At 47.1% G+C, this 26,629-nt stretch overlaps 2 protein-coding genes and 1 pseudogene across 2 annotated transcripts; 2 read left to right on the top strand and 1 right to left on the bottom strand.

Moving 5' to 3' along the window:
• Nucleotides 1-2,953: 2,953 nt before the first annotated feature.
• Nucleotides 2,954-4,227, top strand: LOC101757409 (annotated as a pseudogene).
• A 994-nt stretch (nt 4,228-5,221) lies between these two features.
• Nucleotides 5,222-6,902, top strand: LOC101757010. Its single transcript, XM_004980618.2, has one exon. It carries the CDS (start codon nt 5,236-5,238, stop codon nt 6,619-6,621), a length of 1,386 nt encoding a protein of 461 aa, XP_004980675.1. The 5' UTR covers nt 5,222-5,235; the 3' UTR covers nt 6,622-6,902.
• Nucleotides 6,903-7,065: 163 nt separating this feature from the next.
• On the bottom strand, nt 7,066-25,715 carry LOC101756594. Its single transcript, XM_004980617.3, has 11 exons — nt 25,580-25,715; nt 23,900-24,054; nt 23,537-23,798; nt 23,077-23,299; nt 22,860-22,980; nt 22,046-22,243; nt 11,611-11,663; nt 9,216-9,823; nt 8,510-9,114; nt 8,206-8,391; nt 7,066-8,107 (listed from the first exon to the last, which is right to left on the bottom strand). Exons 2-11 carry the CDS (start codon nt 24,050-24,052, stop codon nt 7,265-7,267), a joined length of 3,252 nt encoding a protein of 1,083 aa, XP_004980674.1. The 5' UTR covers nt 24,053-24,054; nt 25,580-25,715; the 3' UTR covers nt 7,066-7,264.
• Nucleotides 25,716-26,629: the final 914 nt, after the last annotated feature.

Genomic DNA, 26,629 nt, shown 5'->3' with positions numbered 1-26,629 from the left:
AACAGATCCCTTAAATCACCCCTAATAGTCTAATTAGGGAGAAAAGGAGAAAACATACCTCTCCAACACTCCCCAAAAAACCGCTGCATATTTTGGAGGATGCGAATCGCGACCCTGGTGCCTCGCATATTTTCTCAAGCTCTGTCCTCCCCCAATCGGCCCCAATGATTCCTTTTCCTGCGCGCTTGATCGAATCCAGCACCAGTTGCGTAAAATGGCTTCGTCAGCTCATGAAGATTCCATTTTATCCATCTCCAATTGCAATTGCGCAATGCAGCGGCAAATTTACTAGGCAGAAGTCGCGCAAAAGAAGAGGCACCCGGGAGGGGCGAAGTGGCGGCGGCAGGCGGCAGCGCTAGGACTTTGATCGTGAGGAGGGGTGGGTGGGGTTGGGGAGTTGATGGTGGCCCAATAAAGGGCCCACACGTGCTAACGTGGAGAGTCTTGCAGTTTTGGTGAGTTTATCATTGGGGATCTACTCTAGGACGGCATGATTTTGGGGAAATAGTTTTTTAGTAAAGTTCCCAATAGATAGTTTTGGAGAAGAATTTTTAGAGACTCTTGGATGGAGTTGCTCTTGTTGCGTTGGAGTGGACTAACTTTGCATGATGGAGAAGTAACCAATGCGTGTTGATTTTCCCTCTCATTAGTATGGCAACGTGTGATACCACGGAGAGGTCATCACAGGTTCTTGCCTCTAACGTATGAACTCCAAATAGATTTCACGCTGCTTTTCTGTCTATAAATTTTCCAATGGCCGAGCGTGAAATCTGCCAGCAAAATTGCATGATAAATAGCAAGCATTTTTGCAAAGTAAGGTTACACAATACACACTTGAGATGGTGGTGGAAACTGAAGAGCAAAGATCATTTGATCAGCTTCAATAGCTTGTGCGATCGAAGCGCACGTCCCGTCCGATGTCGTGAGTGATGTGATTGATTGTTTTGGGTGCATTCATAGTGGACGAACTTTGCATGATAGAGAAGTAACCGCAGTGCATGATTTACCCTGTCGTGAGTATGGCAACGTGTGATACTAATTAAAGAGGGATCATCACGTACAGGATTTTGCCCTTAACGTACTAACGCCAAACACCATCTATAAATTTGATGAGTTCGCAGCCTTATCTCCAACATGAAACCTGCCAGCAAAATTGCATGAAAATAGCAAATGTTTTGGCAGAGACACTTAAGATGGTGGTGGAAACTGAAGAGCGCAGATCATTTGATCAGCTTCAATAGCTTGTGCAAAGCCAGGGCTCTGGCATCGTGAGTGCTCTGTCGTCGCGTCGATCAAATCACCACAAAGATGGGAGCTTCTACAATTCCTATCCTTTCAACCTAGTAACGTGAGCCAGCCACACACAAAATAAACCATGCGCCCTCTGTATCTCTTTCAAATTTCGTTTATGTCCTAAAATTTCACTCAATGTTAGTATGTGTTTCCATTTCATACAAAGAATTGTGTTCCAAACGGCCCAGTGCTCGCCTTATGGTTGTATTTCCAAAAAAAAACAATTTTCATCTCAAATCCACACGGCCCAGTAGAACTTACGGCCAACAAGGGACACACTCTGATCCCTTGAGGCGAGGAGCCCGGCGGCCGGCGCGATGGCACCAAGAAACCTCTGGCCGCCATGGATATCGGCATAGGAAGCTCAGGTGAGAGGCATCCACCTAAACCTTTTGCATCTCTCATGGGCATCCGCCATAAGTGTAATCGGTCGTCGTCGTGCTGGCAAGCAGTTGGACGAAATGCCTCCTTGCTCATCGAGAAATTTCGATATTTGATACTCCACGCACGCTTCACTGGATTTGACATCCAAATCCAATCCGCATGCCTTTCAATATTTGACACTCCGCACGTAAATTGTTTCGATTCATGGCTTTCTCTTCCCTTTTCCCCATTTCCATCTTTTCTTTTTTTTCTCTTCTCAACCCTAGTGAATGGACAATAATGCCCCTGTTCTCAACGCTTTGCATGAAAATAAACGTAACTGCAGAAGTACGCTTCCACTGCTTCTTCTTCCCCCGGTTTCTTCTTCCGCAACTTCACGAACTCACCCATGGAGCTCCGTCGCAGTGTGCACGCCGGACGCAGCCTCCGCCCGCCTGCGCTGCACGCCACAGGGCTGCCTCCATCTACCGCCTTCCCTGCCCGCCCCACGGACGCCTCCGGCCGCCGCTTGCGCCGCGCGCCACCTTCGCTTGCTGCCTGCGCCCGTGCGTCACCTCCGCTTGCTGCCTGCTCCCGCATGCCACCGGCGCAGGATCGCAAGGAGCGGCGGGGCGGCCGGAATGCGGCAAGGGTGCATGGATCTTTAGCGGCCTGACGGGGCTCGCACGGGGATGCGGCGGCGCAGCCTGCCTGCAGCTTTGGCGTGTGGAGCAGGGGGCACGCATGCCGCGTCGCATACGGCAGCGACCAGCAAGCTGCAGAGCGAGCAGGAACCGAGTTCATGGCACGTTGGGCTGTACGGCTTGTACATGCTTCTGTTGCTTTGGCCTACGGCCACGGGGAGATGTCCGAGCCGGCGGCGGCGGCGTGTTCTTTTACCGACAGAGACAAACCAGAGACGCACGGGATTGAAACCAATAAAGGTAGGGGCATTATTGTCCATTTACTAGGGCTGAAAAGAGAAATGAAAATGAAAAGATGAAAATTGAGGAAAAACCCTGAATCGAAACAATTCGCTTGTGGAGTGTCAAATATTGAAAGGTCTGCGAATTGGATGTCAAATCCAGTGAAGCGTGCGTATTGAGTGTCAAATATCGAAATTTCTCTTGCTCGTCGGATCAAGAAGCACCGCGGCGCCGGTCCGTGGCGGTGATGGGTTCCGGCTGCGACAGATCCGGTGAGTTGCCTATCTCCTGTATCCTATTGCGTGTGATGTTTGCTGAGGAGCCTGACGCCCTGCCGGCCGGTGGCTCGTGCAGGTGTCTTGTTCGACGGAATGCCGCAAACGAGATCAAGATCGGAGTTCGACGCGGGGGTGTCGTTGTGGGCGGGCCTCCAGCCGGACATCCTGGGCGTCGTGCTCCTCTTCCTCCCCTGCCTTGCCGACCGTGCCAGGGTGCGGTCGGTATGTCGCCACTGGCCAGCCGGCGCGCACGGCCACGTCCTGCCACCGCCGTTGCCCATACTGGTGCTTCCTGGGTTCAAGTTCTCGAGCCTATCAGACAGGGGGGAGTTGATGCCCGTGCGGCGTGTCCCGGTGCCTAAGGAGATGGCAGCTGATGATCTCCGTTGTGTAGGCTCTTTTGATGGATGGCTGTTGGGTGTGACTCCCAGCAAGAAACGCAGCGATGAGTATTATAGAGATGCAGATGGTGATGGCTTCCTGGTGAATGTTTTCTCTCGCAAGGTTATTCGCCTACCGCAGCTATCCAGTATGCATTAAAATTCTTCTTACTTAAGAAAGACCCTCCCATCATCAATGGCTGTTGTTCGGTCCATTTTGGCGCCAATAATATATACAGACTGTCACTCTGCCAAGTGGTACTATCTGCTTCACCTGATTCAGGATCGAAGTACATTGTGGCTGCTTCCTCTAACCACAATGGTACATGAGTGGTTGCTCTCTGGCAGCCTGGGATGATGTTATGGCATGTTTGCTCTGGAGTTGACATTGATAGCCCAAAAGATCTGGCTTTCTACAATTCTACCAGGGGAAGCTGTATGTGCTCCTGAGGCACAGGACACACCTCTTCACTTGCGAACTAGAAGAGGATGATCATGGGTTCATGGTGTCTCGTATTGAGCTTGCATGACTGAGTTGCCTCAGGATCATGATCATCCCTACCAGGGAGGTGGTGCTATAAGTTGCAATATGGTTGTGTGGCGTGGAGAGCTGTTATTAATCATCAGACACTACACTGAAGATTTCGGTACCAGACGAGTTCTTAGAGTTGAAGTGTTTGCACTGGATGTCAACACAAACCCTTATGGACTCACTGAGAGTCTGAGATTCACAGCTTTAGTGGTGACTGTATATTTGTTGGCTCAGCTGGTGGTTGCAAGTCCTTTCCTGCCAGTTTGCATGATGGAGTTGAAGGTGACCTTATCTACTTTGTTCCTGATGATTGGAAGCCTCATGATACATTTCTGTACAGCATGAGAGATGGTACAATGAGGCCCTTTGCTGCCGAATTACTAGCTTGCTACTTTGACGTGCCAGAGGAGAACCTCGATTTCCCAGTGTGGTTATTGCCTTTGCAACGATGGTGAAGAGCAAATGTCATCTAACTGGGTGTTTGGTGCTGCTGCTTGCTCTATGTTTAGGACAATTGTGTGTGTTACCTGTTGTGTTCATATTGCAACTCTCGAATTATCTGTATTGTTACAACGTTGAGGACAATGGTGTGTATTATCTGCTAGTTTATATCGCAACTCCCGAATTATCTTGTATTATCTGCTATGTTTAGGACGGCAATATGCACGTGCACCTTTTACTACTTGCATTGTGTAAGGACTTACGATTACATGAAGTTTGTCTGCAATATCCTGCTGTTGGTTGTGGCACGCTTCCTTTTTCAGCATGATCTTTTATGATGTTTATGTAATACTAGTATCTGAAGGAACTTTCTTACAGACTGGAGAACAATGCTTTCTGTTAATGAAGCATGGAGTTGCCATGATTCTGCTACTCTGAATCAGTAGTTTGCCATAGGGTTGATTTGGGTATTTGACACCATGCTTTAACTAATTTTTTGAATGATGTTTGTAGTCTGCACTCTGGAAACAACATGACGAAATAATATTTCTAAAAACCATAACGAGATCATTTTGTTGTGAAATTCTCAATACAGAAAAAGACTGCTGCATTGGTTCGAAAACAACTATAAAAAGTTTTAAAAATTCATGATATGAACCACATGACATGATTGTTGTAGCATGGGGCTTAGATAAGTTTCAAATTTTCCTTTTGAAAATGTGAATATAGAAGGTAGTAATTATTCTAAAAAAGAAAGGACCAATCACTGGAGCAAATGGTACAATTTTCCTTTGCAATAAGATAGCCGGCCCACAACACAGACGCAGTCAGGGCCCCACGTGTCAGTCCAACAGGCAGCGCTGCATCTGCATCCTTTTTCACCTCGTTTGGAAGCGCCAGCAACTCTAGCACCCGTCAATCATTGCTCGAGGAAGCCGAGGCACCCAGCGGCCGGCCGGCGCAAGGGGCTCATCTCCTCCAGGGCGCGAGGATCCCTGCCGTCACAGCACCCTCAGGCAGTCATGGGTCCGGGTAGAGGAGGCCCAGGACGGAGTCGAGACCCACCTCTACACGCCCGCGCCCCTCGCGGGCGGCGGCATTCGCCGTCGTGGCCGTCGGCGCCGTGGGTGCAGGCAAGGCGTTCGACGGAATGCCCCACGGCTCCTGAGCTGCCAGGGCCCGGCGCGGTCCCCGTGCTGCAGCACGCGTCGTGGGCGGACCTCCCGGCGGACATCCTCGGCCTTGTGGTCGGCCGCATACCCCGCGCCGACGACCGCGCCAGGCTGCGCTCCGCCTGCCGCGCGTGGCGGGCCGCGGCGCGTGCCCACGGGCGGCCGCCGCCACCGCTCCCGCTGCTCGTGCTCTCTGACTTCGCCTTCTCCAGCTTCTGCGCTGACGGGGCCATGACGGGCGCGCGGCGCATCCCGCTGCCGTCACGGGAGATGGCGGTTGACGTCCGCTGCGTCGGAGCTTTCCAAGGGTGGCTTGCCGGCGTGCAGCTCAATAAAGGTCGCTACTTTGGTGACGGCCGGTGCTTCCTGATGGACGCGTTCTCCCGGGACGTCATCCGTCTCCCGCCGCCTTCTGTAGCCACACATTTCATTGATGCCTACAGCAGATCTCTCCCCATCGCCAATGGCTCCGGCGCAGTGCATTGCACGGTTAATGGTGCGCAGTATGTGATGTCGTTCTGCAAGGTGGTCTTGTCCTCTTCACCTGACCCTGGCTCCAAGTGCGTTGTGGCTGCCATCTCTGTGCACAGGAGTGCTGCTAAGCTTGCTCTGTGGCGACCTGGGATGACGTCGTGGTGCGTGTGCCATGGAGGCTGCATCAGTAAGTTCAGTGACATCGCCTTGTACCAGGGGAAGGTCTACATGTTCAGCAAGCTCACCACAAACCTCTTCGTCTTTGACATCTCGGAAGACGACAGTGGCCTGATGGTTTCTCGTGTCGAGCGCTGCGTGACCGAACTGCCTGAGGTCAAGGATAGCTATGGACAGAGGTGGAACATAGTTGAGTGGCATGAGAAACTTTTGCTGGTTGTGACATACCTAGGCGGTGCAGAAGGCTGGCACAACATTTGTAAGATTGGGGTATTTGAGGTGGACTTGAGCACAAAACCTTTCAGATTCACTGAGATCAACAGCTTGGATGGCGACTGCATTTTTATCAGCCCGTGCAGCAGCAACTCATTCCGTGCGTGTCAGTACGACGGAGTCGAAGATGATCTTATCTACTTCATTGATGGTGGCCTCTACCCTGCTAAAAATGCACCTCCTTTTGATAGATTTGTGTACAGCATGAGGGATGGTGCAATGGCGCCATTTGCTGCAGAAATACCAGAGGGCAGCCTCCGGGCACATGATGGCAGTCCGATGAATCCGACATGGCTTTTTCCTTCTGAATGAACTGGTGCAGATCAAATCTTGTCCTAACGAGCACGAATGGATTGGAAGCGCTGATGCTGCTTGGTTTGAGGCGACAAGCTGTTTTGTTTGTGACTGAGAACAAGTGTACGCTGTTGTTTTGTGTATGATTTCTGCCATGCTTGTCTGAATTTGATGGCTTTTAGTATTTAACTTGTGTGTACTTCCTTTTGAAGCTCCTTTGTAGATGGCTAGTGGCTATGTGCTGTTGTGTTTGAACGTGAATGTGGTGAATTTGAGCTGAATTTGAGCTGTGCGATGTACCTGGTGCTTGATTTAGTAATCCAGTTCCAGTTTCTGTTACATGTCTGAGTCGCCTGCCATATATTCTGCGTGTCCCCATGAATGAAGCGAGTGAACAGCTATGTGCATTTTTAATTTCTGGAAGGTAAAGTTTTGAAGTTCTTACCTGTGATGATGCATTATGATATCTCTGTCAACCTTGGGCTCGTGGCGGGCATTAAGTTTATCCAGTTTCAAGGCTACAAATGTTCAGCAGGTTCTTGTAACTAGTTGGAAAACTCATGCAGCTCCTTAGGGCAAAAAAACACACTGCTTGTCAGATAGGAGACATTTTATTGTGCTTCATTTAAAAAAATAACTACATAACTGAGGTTTGAAGACACTACATAGTGGACATCATATGGTCCAATGGAATGCGCGGGATTGTCGGTGTCAACTTGGTCCAGGCGTTCGTGGAGTACTCGTATCGGCTGTGCGTGACGCGGTGTACCCTGTCGATGTCCTTGTTCCTGCAGATGTCGTCGGGGTCGATGTCGACGGAGAAGATATCGCCGTAGGGCCTGACCGAGGCCATGACCGAGGCCATGGGCATGGAGATGGGCTCGGCGGAGACCGCGGCGATGTCGGAAGTGAACGCGATGCTCCTGCCGTCCGGGCTGAACACCGGGTGGTTGACGTGCCCGGCGATGCTGCTCGCACCGGGTCCGGGGTCCCCACTCGTGACCACCCTCACGACCACCGTGGGATCGGCGGCGTTCACCAGGTAGATGGCAAAGTGGCCAGGGTCAAGTTCGTTGTAGTTCTCGGGTGCGGCGGCCGGCTTGTCGCGTGTGGAAGAGAAGACGATCCAGTTCCCCCTGGGTGACCACTGGCACTGGGTGTCGATCCACGGTCCATTCGTGAGCCGCGTCACAGACCCCTCCCCGAACTCCCCAATCTGGGCGTCCTCCATGATGTACAGGTTCTTGTACTCGTAGTCGCCATGATCCCTCGTCGACTGGAAGACGACCTTGGTCCCTTCAGGGTTAGTGGATGGGTAGGCATTGAAGAAGTCACCTTTTGTGAGTTGAATAAAGACAACGTATGAATCGGAGCTTGACACATTGGACAAGGCTTTGATATGCATGGAGCGGTTGGCGCCGGCGACGACGCAGGCATAGAGTGTGTCCATATCTGGGTTCTGGTTCCACACTAAAGAGAATATGCATGTTGGTGAGCTGCACACCTGCAAATGTCATGAACCAAATACTATATAATGAGGAACTCCTGCATTATTTGATTCGCTAGCAAGAGGTTGTTCAAGAGAATGGCATCACATCAGACCTGCAGCAAGCACAGGCGTTGCTTGTCGGCGATCCAAATGTTCTTCATGTCGTTTCTTACGAACGCGAACTTCGAGCCGTCGGCAGAGAATGAGGGAACAAGGCTCGAAACCCTGAACAACTTCACGTCGACGTGGGGAGACTGCATATTGTCGAAAATCCTCGGCACGTTGCTGTTTCCATTATCCTGGGTGCAATCAAAATATTATTGTAGCATACAGTATGTATATCATCATATACTTTTTTTCGGATGAGTGTGTGAGCTCAAGTTATATTAATATGCTGTATAGAGGAATTGAAGCTACCTTCTGGATCATTGTGTCCCTTCCGACACGGTGGTAGCCTATGCGGCTGCCGTCGTTAAGCACGAAGGGGCTGTAGTAGTCCGCATCGGTGAATATGTTCTGGGTGATCTTCACTGGCGGTTGGTCGGGCGAGCTGACATCAAAGATCTCGATGTGGCGGTATTGTTCCTCCCCTCGCCAGTTAGTCATGAAGTAGTCGTTGGTCCTCGATCGTATGGTTGCAACGGCCACCTTGGTCTCACTGATTGCCGCCGGAGTCATCGCGTCCATGCCCGTCGGCGTGACCCGGTCGATCTGCATAGTGCTGAGGTCATACCGGAACACGCCCCAGCTTGTTGCCGTCCTGCTCCTGCCGCTGGCAGGGTCCTCCAACTCTTCGATCCCTCGATGGAAGAAGATGATGTTGTCGCTGCCCCAGGAAGGCCAGCCGCCGTCGTTTACGATGGGCTTGCGGTCCAGGCTCCCACCGCTCGCGTACCTGTCCACGTTCATCAGGACGATGTCGGTCTTGAGGTGCTCGATCTCGCCGGTCCACCCGGACTGGAAGCTGGCCACCGCCACCCTCGTCCCCGACGGTGAGACAGCGGGGCTCAGATCAGACTGCCCTGCATGCAGTACACCGGATCGTGATCACCATGTTAGTTAGCCCAAAGCAATTATTCAATGATCCAAACATGAATATTAATAATTCCATTCAGTTTCCTACCGTCTGGAGTGAGTCGCTTGGTCTCGCCGGTCCTGAGGTTGGTCCGGTACACCGCCGTCCAAGGGGTTCGGCGAACACCAACCCTCGTCTTTGTTGAGACGTAGATGATGGAGAGGTCGGCGTAGTGACCCACGAAGCTGGTGCCGAAACCGCCAGTGTCCTCCATGCGCACGCCACCAAAGTTGTCGGCGCCGTAGATGTCGGCCAGGCTCAGCACCTTCACCTTGCCGTTGCAGCGCAGGGCCACATGAAGTGTCTCCAGCCCGCCGTCCCTCTCCGAGACGAACACCAGGCCGGTGGCGCGGCCGTTATCCACGTCATCTGCAGTGGCGCCGCACTCCGAGGCCAGCTCCGGTTTCTTGGCAATGAGTGCGTTGAGCGCCACCGCCGGGATGGATCGGCAGTTGTGGTTGTATGAGACGCCATCAGTGAGGCTTATCTCGTTGTTTTCGCCATCGGATGAGGATGGGGGGATCGGGCACGAGAAGATGTCCAGTGGCAACGCCGGCCTGTATGGAGTTAAGGTGGCGATGCTGCCACGGCTCACTCCGTCCGCGATGCTGCTGCTACGGCTCGGTGTCTCTCCGTCCGACAGAAGCCCGGAATCCCTGCATATAGCTTGTTAAATTGACTGATTTTGTTAAATTGACTGATTTGCTGAAATTTAAACTTGATTATTATGCTCGTCATCAGCAACATGAGAGGTAGTACTATTTTGCTTTGGTGTCTGGTCTATAGCACACAATGGAGTTTCCAACCTAAAACTTTAACCTATGGTCTGAAAGGACGGGAAACACAGGCCTCCGCATTGCTTGAAGGACTGATAGCCCTTCAAGCAGGACTCCTTGTCCTCCCACCATCCCTTCATATCTCTCCTGCTTAGCTTTGCTCCAAGCCCTCAACTGCATGCGCAGGCATGAAGATTTATCCCTTATCATCAGTAGGCAAATGCAACCCTATTCCACTTTAGAGCTCCTGATCACCAAATCTACCTCGGCTAAAAGAATGAACTCGCCACAAGGCTCCTGCCAAGCTGGATGTGATGCTTACCACAATGGCAAGGCTGACCACTCCATCCTTTCCAATCACCTGACACGGGTTGAAGACTTACTAACGAGCCATCGTCCTAAGGTGCTGGCACACTAAGTTTATAAGGTTGGTTCACTCTAAGAACGTAGCACAAGGCATAAAATACCTTGCTCTATCTATCTAGGATACTCTAACACTCATCAATCTCTAGATTTGTTCTAATTGTCTTGGATGATCTTTCTAGAACTTTGGTAGCATGGATGTGTTTTTGAGGTATCTTGCGCTCAAATGGATTTCATCGTACTCTAGTAAGTCCAAATGGGTGAGTAGATGTGTTATAAATTTCCGCTTCAAGGAGTCGTTACTTCAACTGTTTGAAAAAAACAGTCTCGGCCTGTTCGCTTCAGCTTATTCAGCCGGCTTATCAGCCACCAAACAGTGTTTTCCTCTCACAACAAATCAGCCGTTTCGGCTTTTCAGCCGGCTTATAAGCTGAAGCGAACAGGCCAGTAGCACATGATTCGATGGTCACTTTTTAAAAAGGATTCAATGGTCACTTTTGGATAGGCAACGGATCACCCGGCGTACCCCTTTTCCAACGTAGCTGTTCTACTGCCTGAAAAAGTTACTCCATCTCATCCATACATGGATACCTTGGTGCTGAGTAGCACTACTTCTATCATCAACAACAATTTTCATTTAACTTGTAGATTTATATATTTTTTATAATTACTTGTAGAAAAGATAAATTGTCAAACAAATGAAAAAAGTCAATGATGTCATATATTTAGGTGAAGTTTGTGTACTTTCCTAGTGCAATTATACCATGAATATATTTTACTTTATGATTTTGCAAAACCTTTTCCACATAAAAATGCAGAAAATAGTTTAAAAGAATGACCATAAGACTATATTTTCAAGGATCACCTTTGGAAACTAAATTTTTCACCGACAATCACTACCACAAAACTACACTTCTAAGATTTGTCGTTGCAAATATACACTGGTTATACTGAATAAAAAAACTACACATCCTTTTAGCAAAATTACACTTTTGTAGAAAATGTTAAGAATGATATTTGTTTGTTGTGCTGACTGGTAAAATTATCAAAAAAAATTCGGGAAATGTAGTTTGTTAATTGTTTTGTCAATTGTGAAGTACATGCACTGTTGATGAAGTATTAAAGAAACTTTGGAGCCACTTTGGTAAAATAAAATAATATAACAATTACCAGATAGTAGAGATCAAATATAAAAAAATTAATTAGAAAACATTATATATGGTTACTATTTTATTGTATAGAATCAAATAAAAAAACCCACCGAGCTAAATCAATTGTTAAAAAAATGTACTTGTATGGTGTACCTGGACTGTTTGCGAGGAGTTTGTGCTGACAATTTATGGAATCTTTGCAGAATCTGTAATATTATTCAAAACATAAAAGATAATTACTTTATACATTTTTAATGATAATTATCTTGAATTACAAGAAAAGAAACCCAAGTAAAAGTAGAGTTTCTCTCGCTCCCGATCAACTGAGATTTATGTTTTTCTCGGTCATTTCTTTTCTGTCCAAAAGACCTTGTCTCTGCAGCAGCAAAATCCTAGTATTGTATTTCCTATCACAGAACAAGAGCGGAAAATATGGTGTGTGTTTTTACTGGTCGCAGAACCGTGTGTCAAAAAAAAAATCCAGTGTAGTTTTTCCAATCATCGACCTGTGACCCCAAGAAGAAATCAAATTTCCAGTTGCAGGGACAAGATTTTCAGGGCAAAAAGTAACTTACAGAATCGAAAATTAATCTCAGCCCCCTGACAAGTAGAAAATCTCATAAAAAATGTTATGTTCCTTCTCAATAGCAGTATAACTATCGCATTTTAGTTATACTACTATCTAAATATTCATCTGTATCAGCTGTGATCTTTTCCTTTATATGTAGAGCCAGCACGAAAAAAGTCATCTGTGACGGCTGGTATTAGGAGCTACCGAAGTGTCACCCACCCATACACATACCTCATACTCGATAACTATCCATATCGGTTCTTGTTAGGCACCGGCACATGTGAAAAGTATCCATGCCAGCTCTTGTTACCAGCTGGCAAAATTCAGCTTGTACCAAAAATTTATAAATTATTCATAGTTGGAGACAAACTTTTTATGAAAATTATATGTTTCCTTCTAGCTCAAATATTTCAAATTGTTGAAATGTCCAAATAGTTGACAAAAAATTTAGAAAAAAAATCAAAAGAAACAAAACTTCATGTTACATCAACAAATGAAATATAGCTCGGGGTGGTCTTTGGGTGTTTTTATTTTTTGCTATTTGCTTTTGCTAACTTTTTGTCCGACTATCTATGTCGAGCCAGCATGAATCTCACCCTTCTCCAGCTGTGCAGCCGGGATTCTTCCTACTCTAGTTAGTTGGTTCAAAGCCTAGAAAACCACATGTGCACTTATTTTGCACGAAAAACATGACTTATGAGCTTTGTGGTGGTTTTTGGTTATACTTCCACCTTTTTAAATTGTAGATCATTTTAAATTATATGTGTCAGTGCTTACTACCGTCGACTAGTGATCCTGACTCTCGATGGCTACCACTTGAACACAGAGGGATTATACTAGTTCAAGCGATCGCCCTACGTCCAATCAGGTCACATAATCGTGTTCCTCGAGCCTGAGAGCTCAGTGCTTACAACGGAGGTACTTGCAAGCATGAGATTTTCACCTCATACGGCTCCTTGTTCAATTATTTCGAAGGGATCCTTTTCCTCATTTGAGAGTCTCCGCCCTTCTTCAACTCCATCCCGAAGACTAACTAAGACCAATTGAGTCACGTTATCATGTTCTAATTGAACACTTTCCATTTATGATTAAAGGAGAAGATTGTTCTTTTACCAAACATATGCGGATCAAATCACGTCTTATAATAAGAAGAAATCTAGAGAAGATGAGTGTGGTGTGTGAGTACAAGTGTCCAGAGAGAGAGAGAGAGAGAGAGCGCTCCCCTTATATATGTTTCGAGGCCCGGTTACAAGGGAGAAGAAGAAAGAAGAAAGGAAGGGGCCTCGCCCCCCTCCCCCCGGTTGGAGCGGACCCTGCAGCGGTCATGTCATGCGATCTCCTCCCGCTAGGACCCCATGCAACGTCGTGGGGGGCCTCCTATTGCAGTTGTGCTGACGTCAGGTCAGTGGTGATTACAACGAGGCTAGCTAGCGCAATGGAGCGCACGTCCTTCACAGTTCCAGGCATGGCTCATGGGAGGCCCCATGACACACATGGTTGGGCATGGCTTGATCATGGGCGTCATGTCGTGTGGTACGGGCGGCGACTGAGAGTCATGGGCATCGCGCCCCGGGTATTCGACCTACCGATTGTGGGACCCCCTTCCCCGACCACCTCTGCGGGGTCGGGGTGCCTACGGGGTCTACACTCAGAGAGTCACGATGGGTACCACAATCACCTGACCGTCTTGAGGAGGTCGAGAGCGGGTCTTGCCCTCGGGCTGGGCCTGTCCCTTCGGTCGGGGTTGCGGAGCCCCAAGTCGCATCCCTCCCGGGTCGGGGACGCTTGCCGACCCGGTCGAGATAGATGCCATGATAGATGCTAACGCGTAAACCTGGTTTTGGTGGTCTTGCGGGCATTGACCCGGGTTCATCAATATGCCTAGATGTATAGTAAAAATTATGTATCTAGAAAAGTTAAAACAATCTACAATTTGGAACGGAGGGAATAGATCTTACTAATTTTTTTATCCGCCTACCCATGTCAAGCCAGCAATCCTATTTCATTTTTCTTGCTTTGTAATATGGACTAGTTCATTTCGATGAGTTTGGATTGTCATAATAACGAGAAGGACAAACAGAGAGAGTTCGCACTAGACACCTATACTGCTGCTGCACGAGCCACAAGCCCACAACCAAACGCCCGTGCTTGGAGCTTGGAGAAGAAAGGTCCCATGCTTTGAATTTTTGAAGAGAGTATTGGGTATCTAGTGGGCTATTGCTGACCATTGCAGGCGGTAGTGTTAGCCTCTAGTACATAAAGGATTTATTGAGGGATATCTAGGCGCAAGCACTCCGCCATAAATCCTTCATGTAACATTGTAATAGAGAAAATTGCTCCGGAGTAAATGCACCAGAGGTCCATCAACTTGTAATGAGGTGTCACTTAGGTCCACAAACTCTGAAAGTACATTTTTGGGTTCATGTTAATTCGTTCACCGCAAGTCCATATCTCTCCGCATGGTCATCTAACGCTGACATGACAGGCTGACTGGGCATCTTCTCTCTCATCCATCGCACCTTCCTCTCTCCCCCTCTGGCATTTCACCGAACATGTCAGCAGCAGTGGCACAGAGCTCTTCATCCGCTTCACCTCATACCCCTTCGCCGCATCCATCACCATCAGCGCTCAAAGACATTCAGCTCCTACGGCGGCCAATTGCTCTACTTTCGTCTGGTCAGTGGGGCTGGTGAGTGCAGGGCGCTCTCCGCCGACGCACACGGTGGCAAGAAGTGGTGCCAGCGTGCGCTAGCCGGGGTAGTTGGTTGTGCGGCGCTAGTGTGGTGAGGTGGCTCTAGCGATCCAGGAGGAGGAGGAGGATGATGCTGGCAAGCGAGCCCTCATTGTGCCGGCATAGTAGATGATGGCATTGGAGGGAGGACGGAGCGCCGGTAACGGATGCAACGGAGAGGTAGGATGTGAAGCGAATGAAGAGTTCCATGCCGCCATCGCCGTCGACATGTTCAATGAAATGCTAGAAGGAGAGAGAGGGAGACAGAGGAAGATGGGAGGGGTGAGAGAGAACATCCCTAGCCACCGTGCCATGGCAGCGCTAGATGCCTATGTGGAGGACTATGGATCTGCGGTGAACGACTTAACAAGTTTATGGACCTAGAAATGCACTAAGTGACACCTCCTTACAAGTTAATTGACCTCCGATGCATTTTACTCATTGCTTCGGTACTCTCTTTTTTTCTCAAAATTAGCACGAAGCATAAAGCAGTCAGGCTATTGCAAGCTTATCTAGGCGCAAGCATAAATCCTTTATGTAACATCATAATAGAGAAATTTTGAAGAGAGTATTGGGTATCTACTAGCTATTGCTGACTATTGCAGACGTGATTAAATAAAATATGAGTCAAATACACCAGGGGCCCTTGAACTTGTACTGATGTGCCACTTAGGTCCACGAACTCGCAAAATCGAAATATGGCACCTTGAACTTATTAAGTGATTCACCGGAGGTCCGTATCACTTTGTCAGGATATCTTTGCTGATGTGGCATGCTTGCGTGGCAGCCACTTTTACAGTATCCCCCTCGCCCTCTCTCTCCTCTCCTAAATTGACCCCTCTTATTTTATTGCTCCCTTCTCTCACTGTGTGCCGGTGGTGGAGACCACTTCATGACAAGAGGCGAGGAAGTTCATCGGAGTCCTGCGGTAGGGTGATGGCGGGTTGACCAGTGCTCCAAGCTTGGATGGGCGGGGCGACATAAGGCTCCTATGATAGTTGGATGGGACAACACAGCATGGCACGACAACGTAGCAAACCAGAGCAGTCCGGCATGGATGGGGTGGCGCGAAGCTCATAGTGGAGATGGACCCATGTGATAGGGCCCTAGATTAGCCCCTCCAACTCCAACTGGGGGTTTCCAAATGGCAGCCACATCGAGCTCCCCCTTTTCCATCTCCCAATTTTGCTCTCGGGCACGAGCGGCTAGGCTAGGGCGCCACCCCTACCCTCTCTCTCCTCGTGTAGTCGAACCTCCACCAGCCATGTGCTAGACCAGCATCCCTGTCTCAATCGAACCTCCACCGACAATGGCCGCCGAGCCTCCTCACCAGCACCGTCACCGCCGATGCTTATTCCCATACCGCTCTCCCCCGCCGTGGCCAGGAGAAGGTGAGCACACTGAGGAAGCCCACGCCGGTGAACTTGGATGCCTCGGCGGCACTGTGGCTATTCTTGTCGGCCGTCTCACACATGTCATTCAGTAGAGGCTCCTCGGCAGAAGAGTTGCCTCCCTCCCACCCGCCTAAGAGCCTAGGAGAAGAATTGCAGCCGTGACCACTAAGACGGCGTCGAGGGCCCATGAGTGCACGGGCACAGGGAACCTATCGACGCTCGTAGCCACGTGGGCGGTGGCAGCGAGCACAAAGAGCAGTAGTAAGAGAGCCCACCAGAGCCTGAGCGGCGCTAGGAACCGATCCCCATGCCACCACCCGAGCCTGAACTAGAGGTACGCGGCCAGCAGCAGCCACTCCACGGTGCACACCGTAGCGTCGCCCAGGCTGGCTGCCACGTCGCGCGACCACCCGGCGCTACCAGCGCCTAGGTAGAGGTAGCACAAGTAGACCGTGAGCAAGACCTGGAACACCGCCAGAGCCCACAGGGCACAGGCCATGACATTGTAGCATGGGAACCAGCCCTCGTCGCGAGAGGTGCCTCCGCGGGCTCGCCCGACCTTGGTGGCGGTGTAAAGGCAAGAGTGCAGCCACGCTGCGATGGCGAGCACGTGGATGGCGTGGGCTGTGATGGCTTTGTGGTCACCGCGCCGATCCACCGGGGAGGGGAGAAGATGAAAAGGAGAGAGATGGGGGTGGAGTGCATGAGATGATGGAAATTAGGGGGTTCCTTGCATATTATTGCTAGCATGACGCCTAGTTGACACACTGTTGACGGTCTTTAAGTACCAAATATGACCGTCAATATTCTCAAGAATAAAGGAGTATTGGCATTTCTTACAGCCATTAGGACCCACCAGGAAGTCACCCAGGCGAAGGCGGTTGCGAGTGGGGCCCACAAGGGATCGGCCGAACTAGGGGTTCGGCCAAACCGCCCTTGCCTCCCCTCATCTCCAGGTGACGCTTGGTGATAGTTGATGGGCCCCTACGTCGGTTATGGGATATTTTTTGAAGATTCCCTGACAGAACTGCCTCCAAGCTCCTATAAATAGAGTAGCTCTCCCTCCATTCCAACACACACCACAAGTTGAATCACTCTCTTCCTCATAGTTTCCAAGTTAGTGGAGTTAGGCTAGACTAGCTCTACTCAAGGTTCCAAGTCTTCTTGTGAGTTCAGGGTATGGCTCTTGTATCTTTTATTCCTAGATTGACTTTATGCTATTTAAGTTATTTATCTTCTTCATATAGTGTTATGCTTGGTTCTTATATGCATGAGTTACTCTTATACCCTTGTTGTGTTGATATGCTAGGCTTATATGCTCATATGCTAGTCATATACCCTTGCTATCATAGTATAGGCTTATGTGCTCTCATGTATACCCCTAGACCATGCTACAGTATATACTTTATGTGCATGTATACCATGTATAGGCTATTCGATCTATGCCACGGCATCGGTCCAATGGCCATGTCTATGGTGGCTTCAGCCCTGGTAGCATTAGCTCAGGATGGCTGGAGTGTTGTTAACAATACAAGCATGGTGCTTGGATTGCTTAGCTTCGTTGGATATGAGTTTGCCCCACGGATTCTTAGGGGTAGGTGGCAGGTAGTAAAAGCCTTATCCATCCTTCGTAATCTCTCACATTCGGGTACGCTGTAGGAGTTCGTAAATGAGCAGTAGCTGCACCGACAGACCGGTAGGGATACTATCTCCCCGTAGTACCTGGGTGCATAGAACTAAGTCCTATACAATGTGTATGTATGTTATGCTTGTATGATCTATGCAGTATATAGGAAGTACATATGAACCTAGAGCTAACTCTTAGACCTTTCTCCCTAGCTTAGTTATCTTGAGATGATTCTTTTGTGTGTGTCACATCACACTACCCATCTTATTATCTTACACCTGTCTTGTGTAGTGCATCTACTCATCTTATGATATACTCATATGCATAGTAAACTCTTTTGACCTACCTGCCTTCCTTTAGGAAATACGATACCCTTAGAAATACTCTTGGGTGAAATGCTACAACAGTATATCCATGCACTTGCAGATTTATTCATGATCGTTAAATATACCAACACATGCCATGTTAGATCCAAACAACCTAGCGAAGAGGTGTGGACCTCCAGTGAACCACTTAGCAAATTTAGGATGCCAAATTTTTATTTTGAGAGTTTGTGGACTTAAATGACACAACGGGATAAGTTCAAGGGCCACCTTTGTATTTAACTCAATAAAATAATTACAGTCGACTCAAGGGGGAGTGTTGAGATATAAGTGAATTGTTTACCTTTTCCCTATCAACTTAGGGTGTGTTTGGTTCAGGGACAATATGGGATGGGATGTCCTATCCCTATTTTGTGGGTTGGGATCATCCCATTTTATGTTTGGTTGAGAAAAATGGGTTCGTCCCATCTCTTTGTTTGGTACAAGGGATGGTGAAGATGGGATGGATGGCTGTTTTAACACCATTAGACACAGCAATCATCGGACCCCACTTGTCATCTTCTATGCTTATTTTTGTTTATTTCAGAGAGCCTTATCTTCTTCCCCATGGCGCCCCACCTTCTCCTCTACCTCCCCTTCCATCTCCAGCTCACTAAAGCCGCTGGCCGCTGAGCTCAATCTCACGCGCGCCGAACGCCGCGATGCTAGCCCGCGCCTGCCATGGAGTCTGAGCTGCAGGTCGCATGCGGCAGAGCTGGCCCACGCCAGCCACAGCGGAGCTCGTGGGTGCCAGCCATGGTGGAGCAAGCCCGCGCCTGCCACGGTGGAGCTGGCCTGCACCTGGCACAGATCTGCAGGCCACGTGCGCCGGCCGCAAAGCTCCAGCTCCCGTGCTGGCCACGGGGAGCTAGCCAGCGGCCGTGGAGCTCGCCCACTCCCACAGGCCCATGGCCTCCTCTGCCTTTCAAGGTCATCGCCGCCACCAACTCGTTGTGCCGCTGCCGAGATCCAAGCTTGGCTTGCTCATCCATGGTGCCTCCGATTTGCTCTCCCAACCAGAGCTCGCACCATTGGACCTAACCACCTCGGCACTTACACCTGCTCTTGCATGCCTGTGTGGTAGCACATGAGACGGAGCGCGATGTTGTCCAAGTGAGACAGGTCCGTCCACCCGATTTTGCCGGACGAGGCGTTCTGCATCCTAAAGGAATATTCCCCCTTATGGATGAACCTGTCCCACTTATTTTAGAACCAGACACCCTAAAAAAATAGGATCGATCCATCCCATCCCTCATGGTCCTTGGAACCAAACACACCCTTAATTTTTTTGGGTTGAACTGGTTGGTGCTTTCAACTCAATACTATTTTAGTGCTCATATGTCGATATCATCATATCGACTTATCGAGGGCCTGCTACTTCTCTTATCCGGTTACTTGTTAGACCTTTGTTTCTTCCTATAGGGGAATGAAGTCACAAGAGCAATTCCAACTAGCCCTCTAAACAGTCCCCTATCCCAAATTTAGAAAGTAAAAAAATGCATTCCAGCAGGTCCTCTACAAGGCTTCCCATTTTGGAAAGACCTCAAAATCCCTCCCTCCACCTAACATTCCAAGGTGGTCTCTAGGGAGCCTTTATCTGTGGATCCCACCCACCCACCCATTCCAAAATTGAGTAACTAATGAATGGGTCCCACGCGTTATGAGGAAATAGAGGGTTAGAATTAAGGGCTATTGTTAGAATTGGAGAAAAATTTAGGAAGTGAGCCTAGTTCAACTAGTTAGGGTGGGAGGAGTAGTCGTGTACTCTAACCACCCAGGTTTGAGTCCCCTCTATCTCGAATTTGGGTACCTATTTCTTCTTCTTAATGAAAAATAGCTTAGCTCCTCCTAGGTTGATCTATTGTTTTAAGAATTGGAGAAAATTTTGAAGTCCTTAAAAAATACAGGAATTGGCTGATGTTGGATTTGCTCTTAGGAAGTCATGGCAATGCAATTGGCGCAATGCAATTGAGGTGTAAAAGATTCTTGAGTGGTAATGTCAAACCCTATAATGAAAATATATAATTGACTGGCCTGTTCATTCTTGTTGAATCAACGGCCACCCCTTGTAGCATTGGCAAGTGTTGACGCTCGTTAATGACACCATTTTATTATTATTTTAGTAAAATTATTGGACTAATTTTTATATAACCCACCACTTGGCACCTAAAATACCTCCATATTCACATATATGTTATATTTTGAATTGTATTGTACAAGGCAGGAAATACGACATAAATAGGCGGTTTTTGCATGAGTTTGTTTTGGGCTATATTTTGTATGATGCAAGGAGCCCACCCGAAAAACAAAAGCACCAGAGGGTCCAAGAACCCCCTGTGCCGATCAGCCCAAGTACCCTAGCTCGATTAACCTAGGCACTTTTCGTGCCCAATGGTGTTTGGGTTCAACGTATATTCATTTCAGAAGATTTTTGGGATAAGTACTCGAAGATTTGGCAAATTGATCTCAGGATAATGATGAATTAAGTAAAGATTTGTAAGGTGATTAAGGTTCATTCGAATTTCGAAGAAATCAATGAGGTAGACCCACATGCAAGTCAAGATGGGGCTTATAAAGATTAGATAAGACTTGAGGACAGAGTAGAGCGCGAATGGCCAAAGGAAAGGGCTAGGCCAATCGCCCGCACCCCCCCCCCCCCCCCCCCCGCCAGCCGATTGGTGTAGGACTTTACTTTGCATGTTGCCTTCCCCTTTGCACTACGGCCTCCTCGGGTAAAAATATAATACCCCCATTCTCCATCGGCATGCGCATCCATTCACCAGAACTCAATGAAATAGAAGGGCACACATAATAGGGAGCTGAGAACCGTTGCAAGTCCTCGATGTTGCCTAGGAGATTGCTTAAGATAGACCCTAGCCGCCATGGTCATCCCTGCATGGCGAAGCCATGAAGGAGTTTTGGAGCCAAGCCTTGGATTCATCAAGGCATGTTTACACTCGATGCCGATATCAGTCTATTATTGTCTTCACTTTGATCTACTATTGTTCATGCTTATTCATATGTGTACCTACCATATGCTTTCAGTATGAATAGATGTCATAGCAGTGATTAGTCTATGTTTCGCGGATACATCATAGTAACATGCAAGAAGTCGGTGGTTGATTACCCTTGTATGTTAATAGCATGCGGGAGGAAAGCCCAAACAATTGCATAATGTTGAGTATGATCGATATCGAGTATCGTGGAAATCATTGCAACAGCTATTAGGAGGTGGGGCTTCGAGTAAGAGCGCTTAGTAGTTGTTTGGGGTAAAGTTTTGAGTAATCTTAGGCATTAATGCATACCTCGCACCATGATCATGGAGAGTAGGTAGCTTGCAAGCCACCTTTTGAGATATCACACTTTATCAATATAATGTGCTAGATGGATTGATTATTACTTTGGCTAGAACTACAACTAGAAAACGTTAGGCTCATGCTACTTTTGGATATGCCACCTCTTTACATATGGATGTGATCTATTTACCCTTTTCATAACCTCTCCATCATAATTAAGTTTACCTTTATATGCAATTCATGCTTCATGAAAAGGTTAGACAGATATATTTGATAGGGAACCTTAACTAGTTCGTTGTCAATCCACATATTGATAAACTTTGGATGGAATACTTGAAGAAAAAATTTACAACTAATTTTACACTTGGTGTTTTTAAGTGGCATCAACAACAAGACGTGGTCGTAGCTGTCAGATGGAGACAGGGCCATCGACTTGCATAGATGAGAGACTGATAGATCGTTTGTTTAGTATCGATGACACGTTTTCTAGCCTCAGTTGATCTCGTTATGCCCCCGATGAAACGAGCAGCCGTAACAAAGGAGTATTGGAGCTGTTCTCATAAATAGAAAAGAAAAATAATTCCTTATTTGGCTTGAATGATCATACCTTGAACAATGAAGATTGTGGGTCCTTGCTCGGCTCATATACTTCTCTAACCTTTTGAAACATTATTTCTGTCTTGTTAAGCTGATGAAGTATCTCATCGATTGTAGGTCTGCTGTTTGGGTCCCATTTCATACAACGCAGTGCTATTTCAACGCACATTTTCATTTGTGGGCAGTCTTCATCTAATGATTGGTGCCACTGCAAAGTACAAACATATAGGACCATCAAGAATAAATTTTGCTTGTTCAGTATGTTTTGTCGGAATATTTTAGTAAATGATGTAAGAGCAGAGCCACTTCTGGTCTACAAAGTGTCACATTATAATGTGTTCAGCCACATCGTATACTTGAGAAATATATTATCTTCAGAAAATCATGCAGCAGCTTTCTAGATTAAGCCACAGAAGAGACTATTGATTAGCCTTCAAGAGCATAATGCGTCCTATTGCAGGCCACAAATAACTTCATGTGGAAATAAAGCCCTCGTTTCTGGTTTGTGTACTACACAAATTTCTGTAACAATGTTTGCACTTGCACCCCATATCATACGACTTCACACAACGTAGAGCCCCTGCACTGCTGCGGCTTTCCGGCAAGGCTTTGACCAGACTACATACTCCCCGCCCCCAAAAATAGTCATGCTTGGATTCAAAATTTATCCGGAAAAAGAAGTCAAATTTACCTCATTTGGTATGTAAATATGCATGTGGCAGTCAATTAGCTTGGGACGGGATATAATATCCAATTTAAACGACAGTTGGCAATGGTAAAATTTTAAATCGCACAGATACTAGAAAGGTTAGGTTTCTCCTTACATTTTGGGTTAATGGCTCGTTGCTCTGCAAGAGTAATTTTGCAAGTGTAACACCGAAACTAAATATATCTGCCTTGAATGATATTTGTTGGTTGTCTATCAATTCTGGTGCCATATATCCCCTGCAAGTAATAACATGGTTGGGAAAATTATGCAATAATAAAGCTTGTTTCACAGATATGAGTTCAATAGATAAATATTGAGGTCTCACAGCTTACATTGTTCCCTGTATGTTACTAGTGATTATTGTGGATTTCTGCCCAACAAAGCACCTGGACAAACCAAAATCTGTAATTTTTGGCTCCATTTGAGCACCAAGCAACACATTCTCTGGTTTCAGATCCAAATGGTAAATGCGTTCTTGATGAAGGTATTGCAAACCCTGACATATTCCCTTAATTATTTGATAACGCATACTCCATTCAAACCCATAAGACTTTTCTGTAAATGTGAACATAATAGAACTCAATGATTAATGCATTCATCATTACTCACAGAAATGTTTCTCAGAACTATATGCTCATTCATTCTGAAAACTATGCTTGAGTTATTTTATGGTAGTTCAAATTGCATGACGTGGCAACTTTATACTAGCCACATCATACTTTTATCAGGTGAAAGGATAGCTGATGATGTACGTCGTTTTTAGACGGGTCAATAATGTAGCAAACTTTATACCTTTAATATAGTGGCCGAGGTTTCCATTAGGGACATGCTCAAAGCAGAGTAGCCTCTGTGGTTCCTCAACAATTCTTAATTTTCCTTCCACATCCATCACTTCCCCATGTGCATCTGCACAATACCCTAGAAATCTTACAATATTTTTGTGATTTAACCTTCTTAGAACATCAACTTCGGCCAAAAATTGCTTATTAGAAAAATCTTCGGTCTGTGAGGAAAGCTTCTTCACAGCAATGATACCACCATTTTGAAGTTTGCCCTGTTAAAACGCACTGTTAGCAATGACATGAACATTGTGCAGAACTCATGCTATTAGTACAAAACTTTACCACTTGGCAGACAATCAGTAACTAAGCATACCAAGTAAACCGATCCAAAGCCACCAGAACCAATAACTAGAGCAAAATTTTGGGTAATGAGTCTTAGAGCTCCATATGATATCCTGGCTGCCTGTGCGCTTGCATCATTAAAAGCACGCTCCAGGTCTTCAATATCACTTTCTTGATCACCCATTTCTGTAAGTAACAAAAAATTATCCAATAAGGTGAATTGCTGAAAGGGTAAACCCATATATGTCCGGTAAGAATACATGGGTCTCAATAGAGTCTCCAGTTTAATCAACCCCTAGTGCATCTGGTAGCAATTATTTGTATGTGAGCAATCTGAATTAGTTTGTACATATTTAGCAAAGAATCAAGAAAGGAAGTTTTACTAATCAAACTATAAAATGTCACATGTTTCTGACTGGAGGAAGATTCTATCACACCGTAATCAACATGGTATTAACATTGAAGGGTTTAAAGTGAACATTAGCAGCAGCGAAGGGCTCTCAGACATGTTAGTTATAACGTTTATTAAAAGTTTATTCATAAAAGTATTTGTATATTTTCTTACAATCTCGCTCAGGTGCTTTTTGGAAATATATATGATGCCCTACTAAACCATGCATAGAGGATTCTCCAAAAGGGATAATTAGTTCTATAGAACCTAAAGACTGAAAGATTGCCGATATATAAAATACCACCGAAAGAGGTGACCCGTTCCGAAAAATACCATCCCATTACTTTTTGCACGAAAAAGATATCTTCCTCCCCATTGGGCAATGTGGATTGTCGATTTTATCCTCATCTTCTTCCTTGTCCTTTTCTCTCTCACTACAGCAGCAAGCAATGCCATCCCCATTTCCCCTGGCCTGACGCGGCTGCAGGATGTCGGTGCTGCAGGAGGTGACGGCCGGTGGCCTGGCGTGGCGCCCCACTACGCAGCTGCACGAACCCCTCATCTGCTGTTTGCCATGCTTGCTTATCTGCTGCTGTTCGCGAGGAAGGGGAGGAAAAGAGAGATGGCGGCTCTCCTGTGTTTCGATTGGGGAAAGGAGAAGCTGGTTGCTATGGATCTGCTCTGGTGAGTGTTAATTGGAGCTACGGCTGCTGGATTTTGTGGTGCTGCGAGAATCGATGGAGATATAGCAAGCAGCTACCAGTGGATCTGCAACTCGGCTCATGGAGAAGAAGAAAGGATCGGAGGTGAACCGCAGCGCTGCTGCTGCTTGGTAATTTTTTATTGCTCTGATGGATGGAAGCAGCTGAGATGAGTAGGCTTGAGCTGTTGATGCCATGAAGAAGATAAGGGTGAAAATGACAATTCCTTTTGCACATTAGAGAGGAAAACATCATCTTAACTGCAAAAGCAACATAATGATATTTTCTGGAACGGATTTTCACTTTCGGTGGTATTTTACGTGACGATGATCTTTCAATGATATTTTTCGAAAGTAACAAAGATCTTTGGGTGCTATAGAACTAATTTTCTCTTAATGAATTTCCCTCAACCTATACTCAATGCCCGGGAGCTTATATTTTTGTTGTTCGGTAAAAGATTTGAAGCCCAATCGAAAAATAAACTGCTTATATGTATCTTACAATAAAAATAAGAGTCTGCAGATCTAGTGTTAAGATAGAATTCACAGAAGCAGAAGAAAGAGCAATCAATCCAAAAGTAATCGACAAAGCCCTAGTGCTTCTAAAACCGGCCACTAACCTGGAAGAAGACCTGGAGCTATCTGCTAGGTGTTTACTCCTAATCCAACCAAGTAGATGCATGCCTGGCTCCGCGCAGCAGCTGCACATAAAGGAACGTACCCAACTACTATCATGACTCGATCCAGATCTAATTTTGTTATACTGATACACCTAATTTTTTTGATTTGTTCAACCAAGGATGATGAGCTGACAAAAATAAATGGCGTGGATAGATGGAGTGGACTATGGATGGACCCAGCAATAAATAAATGTAGTCTATAGATTAATTGATACTTAGACAAGGAACTGCTAGGCAAGAGGAGACTGTCTCTGGATAGCATGCAGGTGAACATAGACAATTTTCACGTTGACTGGACTCGGATCTAGAGGTAATTAACAATATCATCAGATGGCTTCTTGAAACCTGCAAATCAAGTAATTGTCTTTGTAAATTTCGTCAAAAAAAATTGCTTTCGTAAAAGAGAAAAACTTGAATCATTGGTAGGTATATGGGATTGCATACCAAAATCGGAGCTGCCTTCCAGAAGGTTCTCATGGAGCCCCATGGCATCAAAACTTTCACATACTTCATTGTACGGAGTAAAGAGTTCTTCACTCTCACTTTCAACTTGCACTACTGCAAAAAAGATTTATAAACGTGCCCCGATTTTTTAGGGGCGACTCAAGAGGTCATCGTGCGCATTACTGGCGACTCAAGAGGTCATCGTGCGCATTACCGTAATTAAAGCAGAACGGGAGGGGAGCCCCACGGGATTAAAGACGGGCAGACGGCCAGGTAAATGCGGGGAAGAAAATTCGATGCATCCGCTATGCAAACCAGATCGTGTGCATACATGCTCCCGCAAAGCGACGCGTGGACGCCGCGGCCATCCGACGGATCGTGACGCGAACGTGTGCCCACAAGCCAAAGGTGTAGCAGCTCGGCTCCTAGCGCTATTTCGCCCGCCGCCCGCTCTCGGCAGTCGGCTCGGCTCAGCTCGGCTCCAATTCAACGCGCGCTGCTGCCGCGGGAGCGTCGGGGCTGCCAGCGTCGACGGCGGCTCGGCGG

The sequence above is a fragment of the Setaria italica genome, chromosome VIII, assembly GCF_000263155.2.
Source record: "Setaria italica strain Yugu1 chromosome VIII, Setaria_italica_v2.0, whole genome shotgun sequence".
In the NCBI taxonomy this organism is placed as follows: domain Eukaryota; kingdom Viridiplantae; phylum Streptophyta; class Magnoliopsida; order Poales; family Poaceae; genus Setaria; species Setaria italica.
The sequence above is the reverse complement of the archived record's forward strand: the minus strand, read 5'-3'. Positions and strand labels throughout refer to the sequence as shown.